At 35.8% G+C, this 25760-nt stretch overlaps 1 protein-coding gene across 1 annotated transcript; it reads right to left on the minus strand.

Moving 5' to 3' along the window:
• Positions 1–2843: 2843 nt before the first annotated feature.
• LOC121413573 (CTP synthase 1-like) lies at positions 2844–16775 on the minus strand. Its single transcript, XM_041606437.1, has 14 exons — positions 16491–16775; positions 15818–15988; positions 15222–15322; positions 14259–14456; positions 12994–13074; positions 12275–12426; positions 11087–11219; positions 10213–10301; positions 9590–9684; positions 8252–8358; positions 7569–7665; positions 6904–6959; positions 6459–6555; positions 2844–4627 (listed from the first exon to the last, which is right to left on the minus strand). Exons 1-14 carry the CDS (start codon positions 16654–16656, stop codon positions 4386–4388), a joined length of 1785 nt encoding a protein of 594 aa, XP_041462371.1. The 5' UTR covers positions 16657–16775; the 3' UTR covers positions 2844–4385.
• Positions 16776–25760: the final 8985 nt, after the last annotated feature.

Consider the following 25760-nt stretch of genomic DNA (forward strand, 5'->3'; position numbering starts at 1 on the left):
AACATGCATTCCGTCAATCTTCCGGACAATAGTTATCACGCAGGCGTGACCATTATATATGTTCAACCGAAATGAATGAAAATTCCCATGCTAGCTTCAGTAGATAGGAAACTATTACCGCTCTCATCCAATCACGACACCGAGCCGGACTGGACCAGACTTGTTCAATTGTGACGTCATGGAAAGTGTAACGCAATTATGGCGCCTTGTCAATCGAGGTTTCGCGTCTGGCATGGAAATGTTTTAATTCATTTAATTTTCCTACTTTATGAGCATCGTTAATTTGTTACTATTGTGATGTTGTCATTGTGTTGACAGCTGACAGGGAATCAACAAGTAGTCCGTCATTAAAATAAATATAAAAATCTCTTATTCGCTTCCACGTTATCCTCCCCCATCCTCTCATTCCTTTTGGTCCATCATCCATCATCCTTCCCCTCTCCCCCTCCTCTCCTATTTTGGCGAGGTAGCACTCTTGACTTCCTCCCTGCTTATCCCCTCTACCTCCTTCTATCCAGCCCTCTTTCAGAATAGTCAAATAAAACCAATAAAAAATGGCCACCATTCAACAACTATGATTGCTAAGATTAAGTGGGATTACACAAAAAAATTGACAATTGTGCAAATGTACAATGCTCTATGAAATCCAGGCCAATCTATAAACCTACATCCAAACTAAGCTTTCTTTAATTAGATGTATCACTATTGCAATAATATATCAATATCATTAGCACAAATACAATCTATTGAATGGATAAACTTCTTGAAAACCAATTACGAATTCTATGAATACGACATCAGATGTACATATTATCATGAGAAAACAATGAAACAGACGACAAATAATATATAAAGCGTGTACAAAACACTAGTATATTTATTTAATCAACCAATAAAAATATTGTGGCATCCACATTAATAACTTACAACCGAAATGGAAATTGAAGGGGAGAAATGTCTTAATAATGAACAAAGGGGCAAAATATGTTCTGCTCATCAAATGATAAATAATGGACAACCATTCTTCCAGCAAATCAAAATGAGTTTCTTCATCAATACTAAAGCAATCTAATGGAAACTTTGCATAGTAACAAAAACAAGTCTTTGAGATAAAATTGTTTTATCAGTAATGGAAGGATGAATCGAGAATTTGAATTGCATTGAAACTATGAACAAAACTAATATTCTTATATAAATGAATGAAACTTAAAGCATCTCAACTTCAACAGGCTAAGAAATGATCATACATCAACTACTTGGAGTCTCTCTGAAAAAAGCATTACAAAAAATTTATATAAATCTGACCTCAGTTATATTTTCTATGAATCCACTTTTAGTGAATAAGGGCCACTGAGTATTTTGTCAAGTGGTATTTAATAAAGTATGATTGTATTTATCATTGAATACTTGACAGAATAAAAAATAAGGTTTATGAAATTGAAGTCGAATCATTTTTACTGTTATCAAACAATAAATACTTTCATGAAATCCTACAATTACACAATCTAGCTTAATTGAATTTGAAGAAAAAAAAGGTTAAGAGACATTATGATTGCAAAAATGGGGATGAAGTAATATCACAACTATTTGTTTTCCATTTTAAAGCACAAATTAATGTAAATATCACATTAATGGGAACATCTACATCATACAGATCAATTAAAAAACTATGTAAATATTGTATCGTAAATGCATACCTGTACTAGTTATTGAAGGTGCTTTATCTCTTTAGCTTACCGAGTGTATCATCCTTACATGTTTTGTGCGAGGATATTTAAATTCAAGAATAACTTAAGATATAAAAAAAAATTATGTGCTTCAGAGCAGTACGTTTATTATCTTAATCATGGCATATTCATGAATAAATAATGTGCAGAAGGACTGAATAAGGATAAGACTAGGACAAGTAAACTTCTAATACATAGTTGAAGAATTGTAAAATTTAAATTGCTGAGATGACATTAAATTAAATAACTTATATTAAATGACTCATTCATGGTTTCATTAGTCTCTATGCTACTCTTACAAAAGAAAATGACTCCTCCCCCCCCAAAAAAAAATTAAATAAAAACAATAAAAGTAATAATGATAAATGCATAAAAGAAAATGAAAACATGATAGGTGCAAGACTATGTGCATACATTTATCAAAACAATTCTTAATCTACTTGTTTGAGTATATACACTGTACAAAAAGGAATGGTTATACAGGCCATCCATAAACACATACTACTACGTATAACACCAATGAATGGCCCTTAAAAGGGCCGTTTGGTTTTTGCACTTTAGCCTCTCTCTCTCAGAAAGAATTCATCAAACATTTAAATGATACATCTGATGATATCACAAGAAAACAGTCGAACATTCAGACCAAAATATTTGAGCTTTGCTCGTATTGCTAAGAACAGGCATTGTTCAACAAGACCTCATCTCATGTCTCTCTAACCATTAACCAAAGGCAATCGTTAACTCGGCATTCATTATAAATTGATACTACAAATATTAGCTGCTCGAGGATTAAAAAAAAAACATCTTGCAGAACAAAACCATTCACAAAATCTTTGTTCAAAAGTCCATCAGCAAAGTTTGTGCCTTGTCTATAAGAACTAAGCAACGTGAAACAACATAGGAATAACATCTGTCATTGGCAAGGGATTCCAGGCCCCATTTCACAATACTACTATCAATAACAAATGCAGATTCTCTATCACAAATTTGCTATTGACCAATCAAATGACAATATCCAGTAGCATACATTGAAAATCCGAACATTCAGTCCTGTTTAGATTTGTATCTACATGTACCAAGACGATTACTTCAGGCACTCCAGGGAAAATTTTAAAATTCAGCAAAGTATACAGCACATATATTTCTTTCCCAACCAAGTGTATAGTATATTTGTGCAAAATGAAATGATGAAAACAAACAAAAAAAGATCTTCTTTTATGAAAAGGATATTGAGTAATAAATATTCCCACTAATCCCTTCTAGTCAACCTTCTAGTTAAAGTAGTATAAACCAGTAAATAGAAATCACAGCTAGTATGAAAACTGAATACATTATATTGTACTGATCAGGGAGTTGGATGTTATAAATATGTATTTCAAACACCGAAGCATAAGGGCATAAGTGTTAATATCAGAATCTAAACTAGCATAATCAACATTGCATAAATAATCATTATTCATCATTATCCATCCAATTCACACACAAGAAAATGCCTTTTGCATTCCTGGATGACATATTCACAAACTTTGTAATCATCCACATGACGGGGGGTGGGGGGCAAATGGAATATAGAGGAACTCGATACAGCTCATAATTAATGAGGGGGGATTCTATTACCAATTAAATGAAAATGATGATGTATTTACGTACAGGGCTACCAGATACAGCACAATTAGGTATTTGGTCATCACCAATGATGAGGGGGAAATATCATGCCCTGTGAATTGTCAATCTTTACCATGCATGTTAACTGCCATAGTGTAAATGGTGTGTTATAATTCAATGTTTTTTCTTATGCCATCTTTTTGTTCTCATACAATGTATTATACATGTTAAATATCTGTATTTCTCATACCCCGAAAGAGGTTGACAGAAATTTGCAAATAAAGTTCAAAGTTCAAAAATTCACCAATTTTATTTATGACTAATACACAGTGCCACATTGAGAATGAAAAAATGAAGAGTCAAGAAAATGGTCAAGTTGACACTTTTATTACCTTTACATGTACCGTACTCCTGAATGGCTTGATCAAGGATAAAATATGAGATTATGGTTTACACAAACTGATATTTAAAGTTATGACGATATAAGTCATTTTTATTGTCTGAAATAAAAAAACACTCCACATAAAAAAACAATTGCCGAAGAGGCAATATATCTTATCAACACAAACCGAATGTTAATTCAATGAAGTTTCAAGGCCATATCATTTTTATGTTTAAGACATATGGAAACTAAGATTACAATGCTACTACTTTAGATCTGAACAAGCTTTCTGGGTGTATGTTTGATGAAACGCCCCCTGGTTGCTATGGATCAGTCTCCTTGTGCATGAGAAGAACAAAATGACGTACACTGTGAAAGATGATCATTTTATTAGCCAATGCAACAGAGCAACAATAACATTCTATGCAACAAAAGATAACTTAACTGATTTAAACATAGATATACTAAATAGTACAGGCAGACATCTTGGTTTCGGTGGTGGTTACCCATAGAGCAAAAACAGGATAAATTACAAAACATCTAGGATGCTTTCATTAAGAAAACATCTTTGGAGGACAAATCAATCGGAAATACAAAATACGAGATAATTCATTTAGTACAGATCATAATACAGTGGACTAACTCGGTGAACATGGCAGCCATTTTAGTTGCTATGGAGTCACCTCATAATGCATCCTCTTGGCGTTGGCGCTCAGGTGGGCCATCTCCTCCTCGGTGTCGGAAGACTCGTTATCGCTGAATGAATTCCTGGGAGACAGACGGCATCCCCTGGCGATGTACTGGTTGAGACGATTGATTGATTGGAGGATCAGACCAAGGTATGGCGGTGAGGGCTTCATGGGACGAGAGATGTACTCCGGGTGATACTGTACGGCGACAAAGTACGGGTGATCTATAGAGGGCGACAAATATATAATATGGGGTTTGAAAACGGGGTGTGATTTTTCTCCAGGACTTGCGATGTCTGATAAAAATAGTTCCTCTGGATCATTACCTTATACACACAAAGTTTGGATGATCTATAGAGGGCAATTAAATGTGTGAACTTGTCCTAGCATTTGCAATGTCTTGTCAAATACTGTATGTTCATACTCCACTTGTAAATCAGTTTGTAATTTTCTTTCATATACTAGAAACTCTATTCATATCAATTCAGTGCACATTCTGCACCTAAAAAAAAACATCAGTGACAGTCGATACATAAGTAGAGTGATTGAAGTTATTGGGAATTTTTTAAAATAATCTTGTTTTATTTTTTTTCTTTGCAATGGATTTCTAAGTACATTCCTGCTTGCATATTAACTCTGGAAGCTGTTTAGTTTGCTTTTCCACAGGTCTCGGTCCTCATTTTATTTTCTTGAGCAATTGTAGAGACTGAACAAATAGATTACTAGTACATACATGTACAGTACAACATCAGTGCATTAAAAAGTTATAACAAACAAAAGATAAAACTCACTGAATCAACTAATTAATGGCAAGGGCGATTAATACCATCGCACACTTGGGTCAATACATCACTAGCATGCATGCGTTAAATCAATGACTGCATAGCTAGTTGGATGCACAGAGTGCATAAAAAGTCAATACATTAATAGGACAGTCAATCAATACATTAATAGCTAGTGCTAATAATAGTGTTTGCTAATAAGATATGTTTGTTATCTATCCTAAATTCAATCCTGTTTACATTTTCAAACAGTAAGACGTCTTTTTTTTCTGGCAGAAGGGCATTCGAACATCATTTCTCGATTACAATAAAGCCCTTTTAGTACCGACAAGAATCATCAATATGATTGTGAACAAACATATCGATCGCATCATATGACTATGCAGCAAAACTTCTCTGTCAAAGTTTTATGACAGAAAGCCACAAGCCTGTACTTTTTTAATAATTAGACTTGAGTCCTCCTTCTACGGAAGTGAAGCATCAATAATATAGTGAATAAGCACATTGATTGCATCATATAGCTATAAAGCATCTCTTCCCAGGCAGAAAGGCGTAAGCCTATCTTTTCATACATTAAAGCCCTTCTAGCACCAGACGGAGCACCAAACAGAATCAACCGGTGAATAAACACATTAAATTCCTCACACAGCTATGCATACCACATCAAATATTTTATAAAAAGATTCATTCAGGTATAAATATGTCTCTAATTGTAAGAAGAGGGATGCAGTGTCTTTGGGAACTAAAGTTATCATGATTCACAATATCAGGGAGAGTTCATACAAGGAAGAAGTTTGTTGGCATAGAAGCAGAAAAAATAAAACTAAGAAAACTTTTAATTCTAAATTAAACAATAAAATCCTAGAAAATAGGTCCATTGCATAAAATTTACTGTTATAGTAACTTCCCATCTAATGGTAATTACCACGGTAACAGTTCTTCATAGCCAATCACAAAAAAAAGGATTTCATAAAGTTACAAAAGAATTACCATAATAGTAACTTTTACACGATGAGCCCAGTGGGTGTTTCACAAAGATTTAAGCATGACTTAGAGTCGCACTTACATACAGAGTTGCGTACGGTATGAAAAGCTTGACCGCATCATGTCATGAGGACGAACACTTCTGCGTATCTACCATTAAGATCGCACGTTGCATATCATGTACGCGTCGGCATTGAAGTGCGACTTAAGTCATACTTAAATCTTTGTGAAACACCCCCCTGATCTATTAAATTTAACTGCTGGTTGCTATAGAAACAAACAAACTTACCAACTAGCTCCATAATTTCCATCCTCTGTCCATCTTCACTCTGTCCAACAAACTTCATTCCATTCTTCTCAAACTCTCCCACATCATTGGGGTTAACCTATACATGAACAGTATGTACGTTAATGATTCTCAAATTTCTATTGATTTATCACACAATAGATCCAAAACTAAATCATAAGTTTTTGTTTACCAATGATCAAGTATGCAATAGTAAAAGTTGGAAGTTCTTTAGGTTATTTTTTTACTGTATATAAAAGATACTATTTAAAAATTTTTGAAAATTTCAAATCACATGTCTGTATATCAATTATCACATCTGTGATTCAGAGCTTCAAAATATAGACCATCTTTTATCTGCAGTAACAATTGAATGCTAGAATGTCAATCCAAATCATAGATTTCTTACAACTAAATTCCATGAACATAAAAACAATAATTTTCTTACCTCATATCTGTGTCTGTGCCTCTCCTCGATGTACTCAGCATTGTTGTACAGGGTTTCTATTCAGAAAGAATAGATGATATTAATATCTGTATAGAGTGCTTTAGCGATTGATTAAAAACATGTATTTTGGTCTGCATCAATTGCTTGTTCAATACAAGAGTGTATTCCTAAGAGAACTGAAATCCCACGAAGATGCCTTGGTTACTGTAAAAATCTCACTATTAAATATGAGACCGTATCAAACATGCACGCGCGAATGCTCAAGAGATAACAATGCCTACAATGAATGTAATGCGATAAGCAGTGTCGACCCCTGAATTGGCCCCTCACAAGTTCTAGGCTGACGACCATACAATCGGGATGAAAATTTGCAAACACATCGCCTGTGATGTAATCTTTAAAACATCTGACCTCGTGACCCCAAAACCATTATAACATCACTCATATATCAGCATACTCGGATCAAGTTTGAACTTGATCCATCAAAAAGCTCCTTAGTCGTTGCAAGAAAAAAAAAAAAGGCGGTCAGACAACCTGATAATATGCCTCCGGCAACTACGTATGGTGAATATGAGCATAAAAAGCAGAATTGAGTAAACCAGGAAACGACTTTTCTTAAGAGTCACACCAATCTTAAAATAGTTAAATTAAATCTTTGAACTCACTCATAACACAATTGTCAGTCTTGAAGAGTGTTTTTCTCAATCCCAATCTCATTGTACCTCCCATCTGACCTGTGTTGTGTTCAGGCATCTCAATCACCTACAAACAACAAACATAAAGATAATCGTTAATTCAAAGATGCTCAAACCAATTACATCAGACCAAGAGTTCACTGTGCCATGCTACTGTATGTCTGGTGAACTATCCCAATCCAAACAATATTAAAATCATTTCGTAATGAAGACAAAATTAATCAACTAATTTAATCTAATTGTAGTGTTTTTTTCCTTAAGATTACAATCCAGAAACAATTTAGGATTTTAGGAAAGTACCGTGCCATTTTATGAATTATCAAGCATATTTGCAGGTGAAGATGCACTCAGATTTGGCTAAGGATCATCCATATCATGCTATTCAATTATGAAGATGAGTGATTTTTATATAGAGCATATCATATAATGTAATTGTGTCTAAATGCGCTTCAGATAATTAAAAAAAGACAAACACTTGAGTACACTTTGTTGGGTTAAGATATATATTTTGAAAAAGTTAGAAGTACAAATGTGCATGATATCTAGCACATTAACATATTTCATTCTCAAGCAAGAATTCTCTCACTTAGGCCAATAGAGATTGGGAAGTAACTATTTTAAACGACTCAGTGAAGAAACTTCAATATACTTACCACAGTGTGTTTTGATTTTGGATCAAACTCTTCTGAATGTGCGTCTTCCCAACCAAGTACGTTCCTAGCAAACTCAATAGTAGCTACTTGAAGACCCAAACATACACCTACAAAACAAACAAATTATCAATAAGTAATAACTTTGCTATCCCTTCTCTTCTAAACATAAATCTGTCCAGTCTTGTACTACATGCATCCTGAAGACATTGGGAGTGTTTGATGAAGTATCCTATGATAATTTTCACCGACTGATTTACTCGAGCTCCTGGGCCCCATCTTACACAGAGTTGCGATTGATCCAATCAACCACAACTATGGACGGCCAGCAACACCAACATCTAAAATGCAAGTTTGTTCAAAATACTTTCAAGATATGATATATATTCATTCATTCATCATTCTCTTGGTTTAAGTAGGAGATTCCGCAAATTTCCTGTAGAAAAATATGTGGTATGGATGGATTTCCATACAGTTGAGATTGATAGGATCAGTCGTAACTCTTTGTAAGGCAGGGGCCCCAGATATATATAAATCAAGATTGGCAGAAACATTAGTGACACAATGTTTCATAAACTGCTACCTCCATCATACAATAATGAATTAATATAATGAAAGAAAATGTTCCCATGTTTCCTTTATAAACTTCTTTAATATATGGTTTGGTTTCTGCTTTAATTTTGATTCTCATATTTCATCATCCATAATTTTCAGGCTTTCAACCTTGTGAAGGTCATATGAAGGTTACTGTGCTGAAACATACAACTCAGGATGTAATGTACTACCAAGGTATGTACATTCATGAAATGTACACGGAATGAACACTCTTTTCATCTCTCATCATTCCAACCTGTCAATCAAAAGGTGAAATTTACTTCCAGGCAGGATGACATTGACAAAGAAAGACATTCCAGTGTCCAGTGACATGTACACTGATTTAGTAAACAAGGAGGAATCTGGGTCACATCTTGACCCATGGTTGACATATTGGCTTCCAAATCGAGGGAGGGGGGCAGTCACGTGAGGGGGCCTTTTTCTACTTTTGTCTGATACATGCTCTAATGGGGTGTTGCAAGAAAATATTCCAATATGATAAACTGAAAAGCTTGTAATAGGAATTTGCAATAATTTATCAATTCAAAATGGAGCAAATTGAGTTTAAATTCTTGTTGCATGGAGCAGACCAGTAATCAAGAGCGGTTTTGCAACTAATTAACAGACTTATTCTTTTACCCCAAATAGACTCGAGATTGATTGCAGGTTTCTTGCAATGCCCCATTAGAGATTTGATGAGGTGCCACATATTGTTGCCAATCCTACAGGCAGACGAGATGTACTCACCAAGGTATGGTTTCTTGTTAACTCTTGCCCAGTGTGCTGCTGCTACTTTGCCTTCGATACCACGATTACCAAAACCACCAGGTACTAATATACCACTGGGAAAAAAAAGGAAGATAAACAAGTAGATGGGTTTGTTAGAGACTGGCAGAAGCATGCCCTTTAGAATCAACTGAAAGTCCACCGCATAGCCACATGAGCACCGCTTCAATATTTTGATAGAAGGGAGGGTGTGGCATAATGTAAGAAAAGGTGATATAATTTTGTTTCTCATTTAAAGTTCCCTTTTTTAAACTCTTCTTCTTTCCTTTAAGGGTTTGTCACCACCCCTTGGAAAATTTGACATACACAAATGAATTCCAGATACACTACTAAAATGAAATTGTGTCAACTTATCTGCCGAGAAGATAAGGAAACAATAGTGGTATTATCTGATAAGCTAATAATCACTTCTGTTGAAATTCAGCATATTCCTGTGATTGACACAAATTTGAACAGTCACATCTAATCCATCAATGCTACCTTCCTTGCATGAAAGTTTCATGGTGAGTTAATTTGTTTGCATTGAGGGCAAAGAGATTTCAGATATATTTTACAATGGAACTTAAAAGAATCCTACTACTTACTCAGCACTGCATAGTTTCTGCCATGCCTCGTGGTATTTGACAGGATCTGAGGTCTTGATTTCTGCTTCTAAATCATCAGCTTCAATATACTAATACAAAAAAGAAATAAGCAATATACATAATGTCATGTAAAGTGCATAGAGGATCTACTTAAACTTGATTGCTATATGATATATCAAGACTGGGCTGATAAAACCTTTATCTCAAAATCTAAATATTTTGATGCCAGCTCAGAATAAGCTTGATTTTAGAGTTAGTGCATGGGTAGCAACCTACTTTTGCCTCGGAAGAGTTCTTCACATTTATCAGGAGACTGCTTTCAGACAATATGAGACTGCCATCGTTGCTATATTTAAAAAAAAAAGGCCTTTTCTAAACTGCCCTAGAAATTTCTAAATTTTGAGATATGAGGCTTTATCAGCCAAACCACAATATAGATTTCAATTGTTAGTATCATCATTCAGAATCATCATGTGATGCACAAGACAACAATCACTGTCTTTAATTTGAGAATATTCAATTACAGTCATGGATCCAAAGGAGATCCTTCATCAAAATTTGTTTTTTATTTCCTCTTATTCTTGTCAGATTGTCCATCCTTCTTTAGACATAATTCATGCAAACCAAACAGGGATAGTATTTATCATAAAACTGTTCGTATCTTTTTACAGCCTGCCCCCTTACCCCCCGTAATTGATACAGTAAGGTAAAAATGCCTCTTATAACTTACTTATTCAAATGTACCTCGATTCAACAAAAAGAACTCTGCAACACCTCCTTTCATTATTCTTTATAGAGACGTACTCAGATCATGTGATATTAGCTCTATATAAACTATTATTATTAAATGGCAGGATTAATCAGAGCTAGTTACCTTGAGATTGAGTTTGTGTTTGCAAGCAAGGGCAGCATGGTTGAGGGCCTTAGTTACTGAGATGTAGGCATCTTCTAACTTTGTGTACTTCCCAACAAGAGCGATGGTGACTTGCTTTGATGGTGCCTCGTACCTGATCAAAGAGAAAAAACAATTAAAAATGAAATCGAGAGGAAATAGTGATATCCAAATGGTAACTAAAACTTGTACAAAATTTCTAACTTTTGTCTTTAAATCTTTAATATACAATTAATGTGTTTATGTGGAACATTTGGATAAGACTTTATTTACAGCTGGGCACAAACATACAAGCAATTTGATTGGTTACATGTTCTATTTGAACTTCCGCAAGTATTCCAACTAGTGTCGTCTGCAGGTTTCACAATGTCCTTTATCTCTAGACTTGATTTTAGGAGAAATCTAAGTTCACAGATGTCAACAAATGGGGTAAAAGAAGCTGCTGTGTATTTTTATGTCTTCCTTTTTTGAGTGGTCCTTTTTTCCATAGACTTGCCAACTTTACAATTTAAGGTAAAAAAAAGCAAAGAACAGTAACAATAAATGAGAACAAATAACAATTGTCATATCTGCTAAATTAATTTCTATAATCACAATAATTAAACTTACAAATGTTTTCTAATGTGAGACTCATGCAATACATTACCTCATAATAATTTCATTAAAGAAGCCAAATTTACCTAAATTGATTTACAAGTTCTTGGCCTTTCCTTAACTGGTTACCTAAGGGGAAACCAGATGATCCCGGAATACAGCATATATGAATTAGATCAGTCAAGATTCAATAGTATTGAATTTAACTTATATCATACAACTGCCAAGAATGTTCTGTAATCTGATTGGTAAAAATCTGATCACATGATATTCAGCGAATTGCACTATTGCATCCAAAATGCACTATCCTGCACTCTGATGTCATATCAAATGTACTATCCTGCACTCTGACATCAGGGTGCAGGATAGTGCGAGGTCTGGAATTATCTAGAATTCAGATCAAATATAGCATTCGGGGCAACTCGGTAACATGGGTTATTAGGGGAGTTGTATAAAATAAACAATGCACGCATTCTTGTGCATAGAGGACCTAAATATGAACTCTGTGCTTGACTCACACATCGTTCATTATTTGGCCCTGCATGGACGCGCTTACGTGCATTATTTGTATATTACCTGTGAGCAAGTTCCCTCCATTTTGAAAGGACTGCTCTCGGTCTCTGTCTGAACTGGAGGGTGAGTCTGTTCTTGAAGAACGAGATGAGATTCTGTTCTTCTAGCAGAAGAGGTACTCGGTACACAGATGAGCAGTCATGAACACAGATCACCTAGAAAAGGAGACAAAAATCAAATATATTACTGTACTTGTAAGCTTTCTGGAAGGTGGTTCATAAAGAGGTTCAGTAGCTAGGCATGACTTTTTGCACAGGACTGCTGACCCTTTTTGGACAAAATCATATTCTTAATAACTTGTAATCTCATCAGCTCAAATCAATTAAATGAAAGAAAAAATTATTAGAGGAAACATGCATCTCAGCCAATACCTATTGACAATACAAAGAAAAAATGTATTGGATCTCGATTGAGAAAAAACATAAATTTTAAGTTTAATTTAGCATTTAAAAAACATAATCAGAGAGTACACAACTTACCATTGCTACACAAAGGCACAGTGTACATGTACATATAGCACAGAGAGTATTGGAATGCAAATATTTCAGATTAGAATTCTTGTTAAGCATTTTATTAAAAGGTTGTTAACTTGTTAGAAATATAGAAGGTCCACACCTATCCTGATAAAATGGTAAATTTCGATTAAGGCCTATTTCATTTAGCACAAGAAAGGATCACAAGTCACTATTAAAACGATTTGACCAGGGACAAAATTACAGTACCTGTTCAGGAGGAACATGGCAGAACATGGAGATCTTCTCCTTGATACCATCATCCACTGGGTTGTGACTTCTGCAAACAATCTGAAAAACACCAAAGAAAATTGTAATTGATGGTTTACATGCCAACGATCTCAACAATTTGTTGTGTTTTTATTTTCATTTCATTCAACTGCATTAAATTGAAATTAATTATATTTCGCTAGTGGTAAGAAAATAAGTTATTTATTAAAATCAATTACATTTTATGATCAGAATTAATTACATACCTAAGGTAAAGGAATTAATTTCAATCTCAATAATGAAAAAAAATATTGATCTACATCTTTTCTAAGATCAGGCTGAAGATGATTCATTCTGAAAAGAATATGGGGAATCATTTCTAGTGAAACAGAACAATTTAGAAATTAAGTTAATAGTTTACAATACCCATTTTACACCATCATTACAATCTCTCCCTTCCCATCTTTTTCCTCATCATCACCATGCTTACTTCTTCATCAATAACACCCCCGCAGTGGTTGCCAACACCATCATCATCACCACTATGAACTGCATCACTACCATCCTCCTCCTCATCATCATCATCACCACCACCACCAACACCACTACAACCCCCACCATCACGTAGACCACCACCACCAGTACCACCATCACTGCCACCACCGCCACCATCACCATCATCATAACCATCACCAAAATCTTCATCATCACCACCACCAACACCAACACCACTACAACCCCCACCATCACTTAGACTACCACCACCAGTACCACCATCACTGCCACCAGCGCCACTCTCACCATCATCAAAACCATCACCAAAATCTTCATCATCACCACCAACACCACTACAAACCCCACCATCACTTAGACCACCACCACCAGTACCACCATCACTGCCACCAGCACCACTCTCACCATCATCAAAACCATCACCAAAATCTTCATCATCATCACCACCACCACCAACACCACTACAACCCCCACCATCACTTAGACCACCACCACCAGTACCACCATCACTGCCACCAGCACCACTCTCACCATCATCAAAACCATCACCAAAATCTTCATCATCACCACCACCACCACCAACACCACTACAACCCCCACCATCACTTAGACCACCACCACCAGTACCACCATCACTGCCACCAGCACCACTCTCACCATCATCAAAACCATCACCACCAGCACCAGCACCATCATCATTACCACCATCTTCAACGTGACCACCACCACCACCATCACTACTGCCATCTCACCAGATCTGGTGACAGACCAAGACTCCTCAGCTCTCTGATGCTGGCCTGTGTGGGTTTGGTCTTCTGTTCTCCCGTTGACTTGGGCTGAGGTATCAGACTCACATGGATAGATAGGAAGTCCTGCTTCACCCTGAACTGGAACTGCCTGAAGGCCTCCACGAAGGGCATACCCTCAATGTCTCCAATCGTACCCCCAAGCTAAAAAGGAGAAACCACAAAATAAATTAGAATGAACAAATTGTCAGTCACTTTGTACTTGATTTATTAATTGTGTTTGAGCATGTAAATGTATTTTAATAGTCGAGTCATACCTTTCAACTTCAAATGAATACATACAGACGTAAAATTAAAAAAATACATCATGAAGTTGCTTGACCAGTTAAAGTGTTCATGAAAATGCATTTTTTTATATGAATGTACAAATTTTCATTTTGCAGTGAAGGATTTCATATTCTTGCATAGAAACTGCATAACATCTGTAATTTGACACAATGTCCAACAGAGACCACCTCCCAGAAGGCTGCCTGAAAAGTACTGCCTCCTGCTGATGTATCAAGGGTACTGTTGACTGCACGTCTTCTATTGCACAGCACTGTATTATTATATTCCAGTTGCGCTCAAAAGTTAGCGACCCCCACCACAAAAAGCACTCCATTCTGAGTGTCGACAACAACACTACAACATTCAGTGGGCCCACAGAAATAAGCATTATTAAACGTAGTATTTTATCACCTGACTGCACAATTAGCTATCTAAAATGTTGCAGAACTTAAACAAATTAAAATTGTTCCATTTTCTGGTGGGGTTTACTAACTTTTGAGCACCATTGTTTAGCCATCATTCATGTCATTGTTGTGAATATGCACTGTCACTCTGCAAACACATGGCACATATACAGTTTGACCCTATTGACAAGCGACTATCATGGTTATTTCTAAAAGGTACATGTACAAGGTACATTACCTCAATGATGCAGACTTCAGGTTCCTGATCATCACCATCTACCGGTATCTTAGCAACCCTCTCTACCCATTCTTGGATGGCATTGGTGATATGAGGCACAACTGTAACAAGAAAATTATTCAATTATTGTACTTCCATTCTTAATATTTTCTGTTTACATTGTTATCAACATTCTAAACTTCTATTACACTTGCATTCTGCAAAATGTATGATTAATGCATAAAAATAAAAGAAACAAACTTTTTAAATCCATAATTTTTGCACAAACATACATTTTCTCTGAAGAGAACTTTTTTTTACCAATCAGCAGATAAATTGACCCCTTAAAGAGACGATTTTCTGTCTCCTTGAATGATATTTACAACATTTATAGACAATTTCTGTATTCGAGAATGAAAGAATCAATCACGACTACATGTATGTTTAAAACATGGCCCTTCTGGAGATATCTTGCAGGCCACTTTCCCATAGGCATATTATTACAAATGGGGAAGATAAAATAAAGGGGGACAACATGTCTCCACGGCCAATGTGAGGGGGGCATCCATGACCAAGGTCTTGGATCAATTTAAGCCTTAATCTTGATTGAAGATCACCTTGTACAGTCTTTCCCAGATAGTCTCCCTTTCTCTCCTTTGAGATGACATGCTGGTAGATCTTGCCAGTTGTGATGTTGTTATCTCGGTGTAGCTTGACATCCAGGAATCGCTCGTAGTTTCCCAAATCCAGATCGACCTCGCCGCCATCGTCCAATACAAATACTTCACCTGTGTATAAAGAAATAACAGTTACATGTAATTGTAAAGCACACTTTGAAAGGAATATTTATTTTCAAAATGTTATAAAATCTGAAGATGAAAATATTTCTCATTCCCATCTATCACCACCATCAGCCAGTGACAGGATACATGTAGGTAGTACTGTACCTCCATTCCTTAATCTTAAATATACATGTATGCAAATTTTCAACAACAAAAAATAGTACCATTAAAAGAAATCATAGGTCTGTTATGAAAACTGAAATAAGGGAAAATGAATAGTTTGTACTTCATCATCAATTTTGTACTCAGGAAATTTATATATATTTTCCACGCAGCGTTTAAATGACTGCCAATAATTCTCATGAACTTTGCCTTTTAGAACCACAGTGATTGCACTGTCATTCTGCATGTACCATTGAAGTTCATCACAGCTATATATAATAATCTACAAGCTCATGTTAAATCAAACACTTATCCAGCATTATGGACAATGCTATTGATTTCTCACCATGTTCGTACGGCGAAAACGTTCCCGCATCGATGTTCAGGTATGGATCTATCTTGATCGAAGTGACCCTGAGACCACAGGCTTTTAAGAGCATCCCGATGCTACTTGCGATTACTCCTTTCCCTATGCCGCTAATCACGCCACCAGATACCAAGATATACTTCATGGTGTGGTTGTAGTTCTCCTCCCACTTCAATGAGATATCCGCTTCACTCTAGTCAGTATCAATACAGCGGAAGAGACAGATCTCCTGATGAAGTTTGCTCTGTGAGTTGTTACTGAACTGATGATAGATAATAATTAGATAGAGAGAGAATATAAGGTATTTGGAGTGAGCTAGTCATCATTCGTGGCACATGACAACCGCAATCATAATAACATGGCAGACTACTTAACAAATAAGTAGACATACATGTATAAGAATCCTTGATTAGACATGGCAACTATTTTTTTATTACAGTACAATGGCATAACATGCGTTTTGGTAAGGGGCTTTTTGTTTTTTTAAATGGTCAAAAAATAATTTTTCCCAATTCTATTCTTATAATCTATATCTTCAGGACCAATACTGTAGTTTCTTCCCAGTTTAACCCTAAAAAGACTGGGCTATTTTGGAGGCTAGAAAAACTGGGGGGGGGGCCTTTTGGGCCCCCCCCCTTAAAATCTCGGCCATTGGTCGTCCGATCGCAACCAAATTCGGCACACACATCCTTTGTCGTGTCCTCTAAAAGAAAACATAGTCAAAATACTGATATTCATTGTATTTTTTAATATATGCATAATTAATTATGCGAATATGCAAATTTTTATCAAAAAATTGAATTTTTCATACTTTGGTACCTATTGCGGTCCATAAATTCCCGTTTCAAGGTTTTCAGCTGTAAGAAGAGGTTGTTTATCATGGAATTGTGTTATTTCGTGCTTGAATTATTAGATATGCTTATGCAAATTAGTAATTACTAAATATGCAAATAAGTACTCTGCACGCGTTATGTAGAGAAATACAACATTTGGCATGTTTTATTGCATTACACTCTCTTGCAATGAGCCAAAGCAATCTTGGAAGTGATATTTTACATGTACACTAGCTGGTGAAAACAAAGCATAAGAGATATCACATAATTTATGCAAATTATATTCATAATTAATTATGCGAATATGCAAATTTTTATAAAAAAATTGAATTTTTCATATTTTGGTACCTATTGCGGTCCATAAATTCCTGTTTGCAAATTCTTGAGTATTCTAGATATATTTTGGGTTTGTGTAATATATAACTTATTCAATATCAATTATAGCATAATCAACTAAAGTGTGACATTACTTGTCTATTCAGTGTTTCCTGCACCCAAGAATATAGTAGTGCAAGCGATTCTGGTATTTTGCACTACTTTTCTTATGTTTTTCTTTGATTTTAATTTCTTATGTATTTCTTTATTTTGTATTTCTTATGTATTTCTTTATTTTTTTATGCAATGTTTTTCATTATTTTCATATCCTAGAACTGCTACTTGAATTCACAAGTGACATAATATAGAAAGAAACAAATAAAAATGTAGTTAGAAAACAATGTGTATAACATTCATTCAAATACCATACACTTTACACACAAACGAATACAAATTTCAATTTCTTACGTGACATGTGATACGAAAATGTTACGTAACTCCGCAACCGCGGCATGGGGGTATACAAATTTGGTATCAAAAGTTGCGCAAAACTCAAGAGAAAAAAGTCATGAAATGGCGGCGCGAACGCTTTATGCGCAAAAAAGTTATCGCGATTTATGTACAGGGGGGGCCTAAAAGGCCCCCCCCCCCCAGTCTTTTTAGGGTTAAGTATATTTCTGTTTTTTATAGAGAGGGATGAGCAACTTCTACATTTCCGTCATTATTTGTATTTCAATATGAAGATGACAAAAATGAAGAATATTGAGAAGTTTGACAACTGACAAGGGCTTTTACTTTCATAGAATCAGGTTATTTTGAAAGAGAGAATGAGTGTTTTTCCTTTTATTGGTACCTGTACATGTAAGTGGCCTCCAGAATATCACACAAATGTGACAGAGTATAGACATCTGACAGCGATCAACAAATCATCCATTTCTTTGACACAAAATAAGTCTTATCCAAATAATCAGTAGATACAACCATCATTGTCCAAACAGTGTCAATGTCAGTTGGCAAGTACGGCAAGGTCAATGATAAACCAATGAACTTAGATGAATACTTCCCCTGATCAGACTAGGAAAGAGACAACAGAGCTCACATTAAGAAAGCAGTCGAAGGTGGACTATTTTTCATTTCATGAATTCGACCTTGGACAATTGCCTACACCTCAAAAACACCTACATTATAGCAAATCCCTCAAATATTCTTTTGCACATTGCAGCATATTGTAGTATACAGAACAGGCTCTTACAACATACATGTACAGTATACATAATCATTCATTGATTGGTTTGCCATCTGTATGAGCAATTAATTAGCTACATACTGCCAGTAGTGTAGAGGTGTTGTGGCTCAGTGGATAAGTCTCAGGACTTTGAACCACAAGGTCCAGGGTTCACATCCCACCGCAGCATTAGTGTCCATTGGCAAGGTGTTTATCTAAATTTGCCACTCTCGACCCAGGTATAGTACATGGGTACCCGGTAGGAAGGAATTCCTTGAATGCTTGATGCGCCCGATCAGGGTAGCCGTGCTAAACCCAAGGTAATAGTATTCAGTGCTTAGAAACATTTGTATTTTAGCGCTATATAAGTTGCATATTATTATTAATGTAGATTACTTGGTATTCATCACAAATAGCTAACCACCAAAAAAAATTGTTGCCTGAAGTGATCTACATCTTTGTTCATTGACATTTCTCCACTTTCTATGCTTGAAGGCCTACACCATCCCCACCCCCAACACGTTTTTGTAATCGTCTCATTAGTTCTGAAGGCAAATCCAGAATCGATCCCTGAAGTTGAAGAACTTTGCAAATCGAAAGTGTATGGTTTCTCACTGAATGTCCTTTTTTTACGCGACATGTTGCCTTTTATTAACCAAAAAGTGTCACTGGTTTTTAAGAGCGAGTTTTCGTGACCCGAGGGTTTGGGTAAGTGTAGCAGAGGGTAGGGTAGTGAAGCCTACATGAACCATCGCCTGAGGTAACGTTAGAATGGGCAAATGTCAGAAATTGTTAAATAAATCCCCAGACTGCCAGAAACAGCGGGGGGGGGGGGGGGGTTATACTCGACTTAATCAGGGTTGATCAACCACCCGTTTATTACATAAGTTTGATATCATTCTAACTTTGATTAACAGGAAATAAGTACGGTAGTAGGTCTAATTTTCACAATCCTTTTAATAAGATCAAATTCAGCTCATTTTGACTACTTTCAATCATGTCGATTCAATTTATTTATCCATAAAAATATGTATACATGTATATACGAATCACAGTGCACATAATAATCATGCAACAAATAATACAAAATATGGCTAGGAGTAGGCCTAGGACCATAAAAAACAAACTGCTTGCATAGTTACAGAATGGCCCCAAATTTAAAAAATGGCAGTGTATACAGCCACACGCGTGTGTCTTTACCATCCAGCCACACGCGTGTGGTTATATCCAGGACACCTATCTGTGGATACCGCCACACGCCGCCAGTAATAACAGTAAAACACGTACCGGAATGTAGGTCTGACCGTCTATATCACGATCAAAATAACCTCATTTCTTCATTAAATTCTTACATTCTAAACCCCTTTGATATCCTTAGATCGTTTCAATTTCATTCTCACCGTCTTCTCTCCTTGCTTTTCTTGTCTTGTTACAAACGGTCGTCTGTTTAACAGCAAATTTTCTTTTTCTACTTGTGTCGATTCTGGCTTCCTTCGCGGTGGCAGACCCATACAGCGTTAGCGCAGCGCAGTAGTAGACATACACAGTTAAACCCAAACTGTGTATGTCTACTACTGCGCTGCGCTAACGCTGTATGGGTCTGCCACCGCGAAGGAAGCCAGAATCGACACAAGTAGAAAAAGAGAATTTGCTGTTAAACAGACGACCGTTTGTAACAAGACAAGAAAAGCAAGGAGAGAAGACGGTGAGAATGAAATTGAAACGATCTAAGGATATCAAAGGGGTTTAGAATGTAAGAATTTAATGAAGAAATGAGGTTATTTTGATCGTGATATAGGATTATAGACGGTCAGACCTACATACCGGTACGTGTTTTACTGTTATTACTGGCGGCGTGTGGCGGTATCCACAGATAGGTGTTCTGGATATAACCACACGCGTGTGGCTGGATGGTAAAGACACACGCGTGTGGCTGTATACACTGCCTTAAAAAATAGCATTGACAATCAGGCTTGCCTGTGCTGTGGGCGGCCTGTCTAGCCTAAAAAACGTTAGCAAGCATGTTTAGAGTCTAGAACAAGTGCAAAAGCACAACATTAATAAAAAGAAAAGAAAAACAGTTTTCATCTGACTTCACAACTTTTAATACTATAGTTCAGACTTTGAAAACAGCACTATCCCCCCAAAATCCCAATGTCAGATGGCAATTGCATGCCAGTCTGTCATTCAATTTCTGCAATGATGCAGTCGCTGGCACGCAGTTACTTTACTAAACTTTCATGACTTTGCCGGCTTTATCACCACTTACTTTTAAAATTACACCTGTTCCTCGCTCCTTAATTATGTCTAGCAGTAGGGTCAAATAGTTAGAATTCTACTTCTTCTCGTACTACTCGATCCACTTCTGAAACATGTGTTTCTTCACAGTTCCAACAATACGATTCTGTGTACTCTGCATGCAGACTCCACTGCACGCTGCATGCATTCAATACCGAAGTTCGAAATGGGCAAAATAGCGCGCGACAACAACGGCAATTGAATCAGCTGTACACGAATTTCATTCATTCAACGTTGCAATAACAACAACCGCTCGGCGCGCCAGAACTGTTCGTTCGCGCACTTTGTGAAGTACATGTAGATGCCCCCCCCCCCCATCGCTTTGCAGGTTTGGTGGGGATTGTTTATGCCATACATTGTTTAATGGTTAATAGAAACACAATTATGCACTCTTTATTGATTGCAGTGAATGAATAACTTAGGCCCTGTGATATTATTATACAGTGCGTATAAAAAAAAAACCGGACAGATTTGAAAATTAAAGTCTATAAAGTTTTTGTTTCACATTATGATGAGCATCTATTAACATCAAAATATAGATATTATAATTTGAAACAAATTTATAGGCCCGAATTCACAAAGGTGGACTAAAGTTATACCGGGGTTAAATTTAGTCGGGGGTTAGCTAACACCCGGGTATAAAGTTAGTCCACTGTGCTATTCACAAACGGTGGACTTACTAATCCATGGACTAACTTTAATTATACCCCGGGTACAACTTTAGTCCACCTTTGTGAATTCGGGCCATAGACTTTACAAAACTGTCCGTTTTTTATATCTACGCACTGTGTAGGCATATTATTTTACCTATCCCATTGTCTTACCTGGCGTTGGGTTCGATGCATATTATTGTAATCTATTATTAGAAAAAAAATCATGCTCTAGTAAAAACGTTTGCTACTAGTAAAAACGTTTGCTACATCGTGAGACAACTGGTTATTTCTTCTACTCAAAAACAATATAGTCAGGGACAGATCCAGGATTTCCCCAAAGTCAAGGTAGGGGCACATTTTCCCCCGAAAAAAAATACAAGCAAAAAAACAAAAACAAAAAAAGAATAATTTCACCAAAATTGATCGATGGTCATTTCGTCCACGAAAAATTTGACACAAAAAGTTCATCATGGATCATCACACTAAAAACAATTAAGCGTCTTTCATCCAAAACCAACAACAATCACAACCTAATGGAGGAGGTCACGTATACCCAGTTGTTGTGTGTCCGGACAGGTTGTGTGTCCGGACGATCGATTTTAGAAAGTCATTTCGAAGAATTTACAAGTGAAGTTTCATCAATTTTTAGTACAAAATGTTAGGGAATATTATAGAGAACAAAATAGAAAATGATTTCAACTATTGAATTCATATTTTTAGTATAATCCAAAGACAAAATAGAAGGCTTCAAACATAGGCGGCGGAAGCGGGGGGGACGTGTCCCCCCCTAAATTTGTTTTTTTTTTGCTTGTCAATTTATTTTCCTACGTCCCCCCTAAAATTTTGGGATTGAGAACCTTTTTTTTTTTTTTCAATTTAAAAATGCAGTGTTTATCACCTTAAATACACAACATTATGATATATCTCGTTAGAAACCATGGTGTTAGACAATATTTCACCCTTGCATCAGAATTCAAAATAATATTTAGAGATATTTAGAGTTTTTGATTTATAACAAAATATATGATATCTTATGTAATTTATGTGATGAATGCTGTATTTTGACATTCAAAATGGCCGCCATAATCCCTATATTTATCATGTACAATGCGAATGGAGAAACTAATTTTCACAAGAGTGAGAATCATGAAATGCATATGACTGTGATATACGAGTAAAAATATTGTCTTAAACATGATTTCTAACTAAATACATCACATATTGGCTGTGGAGGTTATGAATGCTGTACTTTGAAATCCAAAATGGCTGCAATAGGTCCTAAAAGTATTATGTACATTGTAACATTAGACATATAATTTTGACAGAATTTGGCTTTGTTTGACTCTAAATATTGCCTATTATTTTGAATTCTGATGCAAGGGTGAAATATTGTCTAACACCATGGTTTCTAACGAGATATATCATAATGTTGTGTATTTAAGGTGATAAACACTGCATTTTTAAATTGAAAATGGCCAACATAAGCCCTTATCGTATATTTAGTGTAGACAAATAATGTTCACAAAAAGGGCATATGGCAGTCATTTTGTATGTTGAAATACAGTATTTATCACATAAATTACATAAGAGATGATATATTTTGTCATAAATCATGTTTTCAGACGATATTTCACTCATACATCACCATTTGGCCAAGCAAAGCCAAATTCTGATGAAATAATTTGTTCCCATTCACATTGTGCATAATATCTTAAGGGCCTGTAGCGGCCATTTTGATTTTCCAATAACAGTATTTATCACCTAACTGGCAGAATAAATGATATCTCTTAATAGAAATCATGTGCTTTCAGACAATATTTTACTCATAGATCACTAATATCTGCATTTATGGTGCTCACTCTTGTGAATATTGGTTTCCCACTTTGCATTGTGCATAAGAATGTTAATGTCTCTGGCGGCCATTTTGAAAGTAAAAATACAGTATTTAACACAAACTTTAAACCTGAATGATGTATTTCGTTAGAAAATACGTTTTTAAACAGTATCCCATGAATTTATCACATATATATGCATTTTAGTGATCACTCTTGTGATTTTTTTGCCCCACTTTCTCATTGTGAATAATGCTTTTAGGGCCTTTGGCAGCCATTTTGAATATCTAAATACAACATTCATCACATACATGGCATATTAATAATATATTTCGTTAACAATTATGTTTTTAGTCACTATTCCACTCGTTTAATCTTAATAATATGCATTTTAGTGATCACTCTTGTGAATTTTTTGGCCCCCATTGCCATTGTACGCAATACTGTTTGGGCCAGTGGCGGCCATTTTAGATATCAAAATACAGAAATATTCCCATTTATGATATAATAAATGATATATCTCTTTAGTAATAATGATTTGCATATATCACTTCGTTCATACATCGCGATTTCTTTGCGGTTTAGTGCTCACTTTTGTGAAAGCTAGTTTTCCATATTCATATCGTACATAATATAGTATACAATGGACTATGGCGGCCATTTTAAATATGAGGAAAATAAATATTTTGTCAAAAATTGTTTTTTCAGGGAGTATCTCACTCCTGCCACACAATTTCATGCATTTTGTAGCTAATGTGCGGACAATTTTAGGATTTTTTTGGGTAATTTGCATATTTTGGCGGCCATATTGGATTTTGCCAATTTGCGGAAAATGCTCAAGGTTACACGAGTGGCATCATTCAGATTCGTAATCAGCACCCTCGAATTGACAAGAAACCATCATAAAATATTGTATATATAAAAAAACAAGGTTACGCCTCTTCTATCCTGGACTATGAGTGAGAATCCAGTGTTTGCAAGCACGCGGACAAAATACCTACTATGCGAACGCGAAGCGCAAGCCGGCATTTTTAAACCACTGTGAACTAACCTAAAAGGAAATTGTTAAGGATTATGTTTTCCGTGATTCACGAAGAGGAAAAATTTCTCACAAATCAAATAATACGATATCTAGAGAGCAAAGCGCGAACTGAATATTTTGTATACCCCGACCTGAAAAACAGGACATTCTGAGTACTTATTGTATTAGTGGCGTACTGTGGGTCACGGCATGGAGGGGGGCACCAGCAAAAATATCGAGTCACTTAGGGAGCGCGCAAAGCGCGCTCAGTTTTAAGGTATACCGACCTAATAGAAATATTTTAAGGACATGCCGTGCCAATAAACGGATCTGTATCTCACTAATTGAATAATGCGAGCGCGAAGCGCGAGCTGAAAATTTTTTATATTCAGAGCTAAAAAGGGATATTATAAGCAAATTTTGGGAATCATGATACGTAACTGTCTCGCTAAACAAAAAATGCGACCGCGAAGCGCGAGCTAAAAAATATTTATATATTGACCAGGGAAATTATAAGGACTATATTTTAGAATCCATTAAGAGTATAAATATCTCACCATAGTCATCTAATGCTAGTGCCATCCTTTGCTGATTTTGTTAGAATTACATCTAAATACAGTCATGAAGCACCTTTTGAAGTCATTGTCATCATGATTATCATAATACGCATCTTACTAATCAAACATTGCAAGCGCGAGCTTAAAATTTAGGAAACTCAGACCTGAAGAGGGGCATTCTAACTGAACATTTTTTGAGGGGGCACAATTTTTTTTTTTTTTTTTTTTTTTTAGATATTCCGACCTTGATTCCGACCTAATGCGAGTGCAAAGTGCAAGCTGCAAGTCTTGAAACACTGACCCAAAATTAAATATTTAAATGTCAGGTAGACGGGTACACCCAGCATGAGTCCACTCCAGAAAAAAATTAATGATTTGAATCAATTATAGAGAAAATCAAACAAGTATGACAATTAAAATTTCATCACAATTTGATGTAATATAAGAGAGTTATGACATTTTTAAGTTTCGCTTATTTTTCACCAAATAGTTAATTATGCATCCGGTGCGTGGAA

This window comes from Lytechinus variegatus, chromosome 4 (genome assembly GCF_018143015.1).
Source record: "Lytechinus variegatus isolate NC3 chromosome 4, Lvar_3.0, whole genome shotgun sequence".
In the NCBI taxonomy this organism is placed as follows: domain Eukaryota; kingdom Metazoa; phylum Echinodermata; class Echinoidea; order Temnopleuroida; family Toxopneustidae; genus Lytechinus; species Lytechinus variegatus.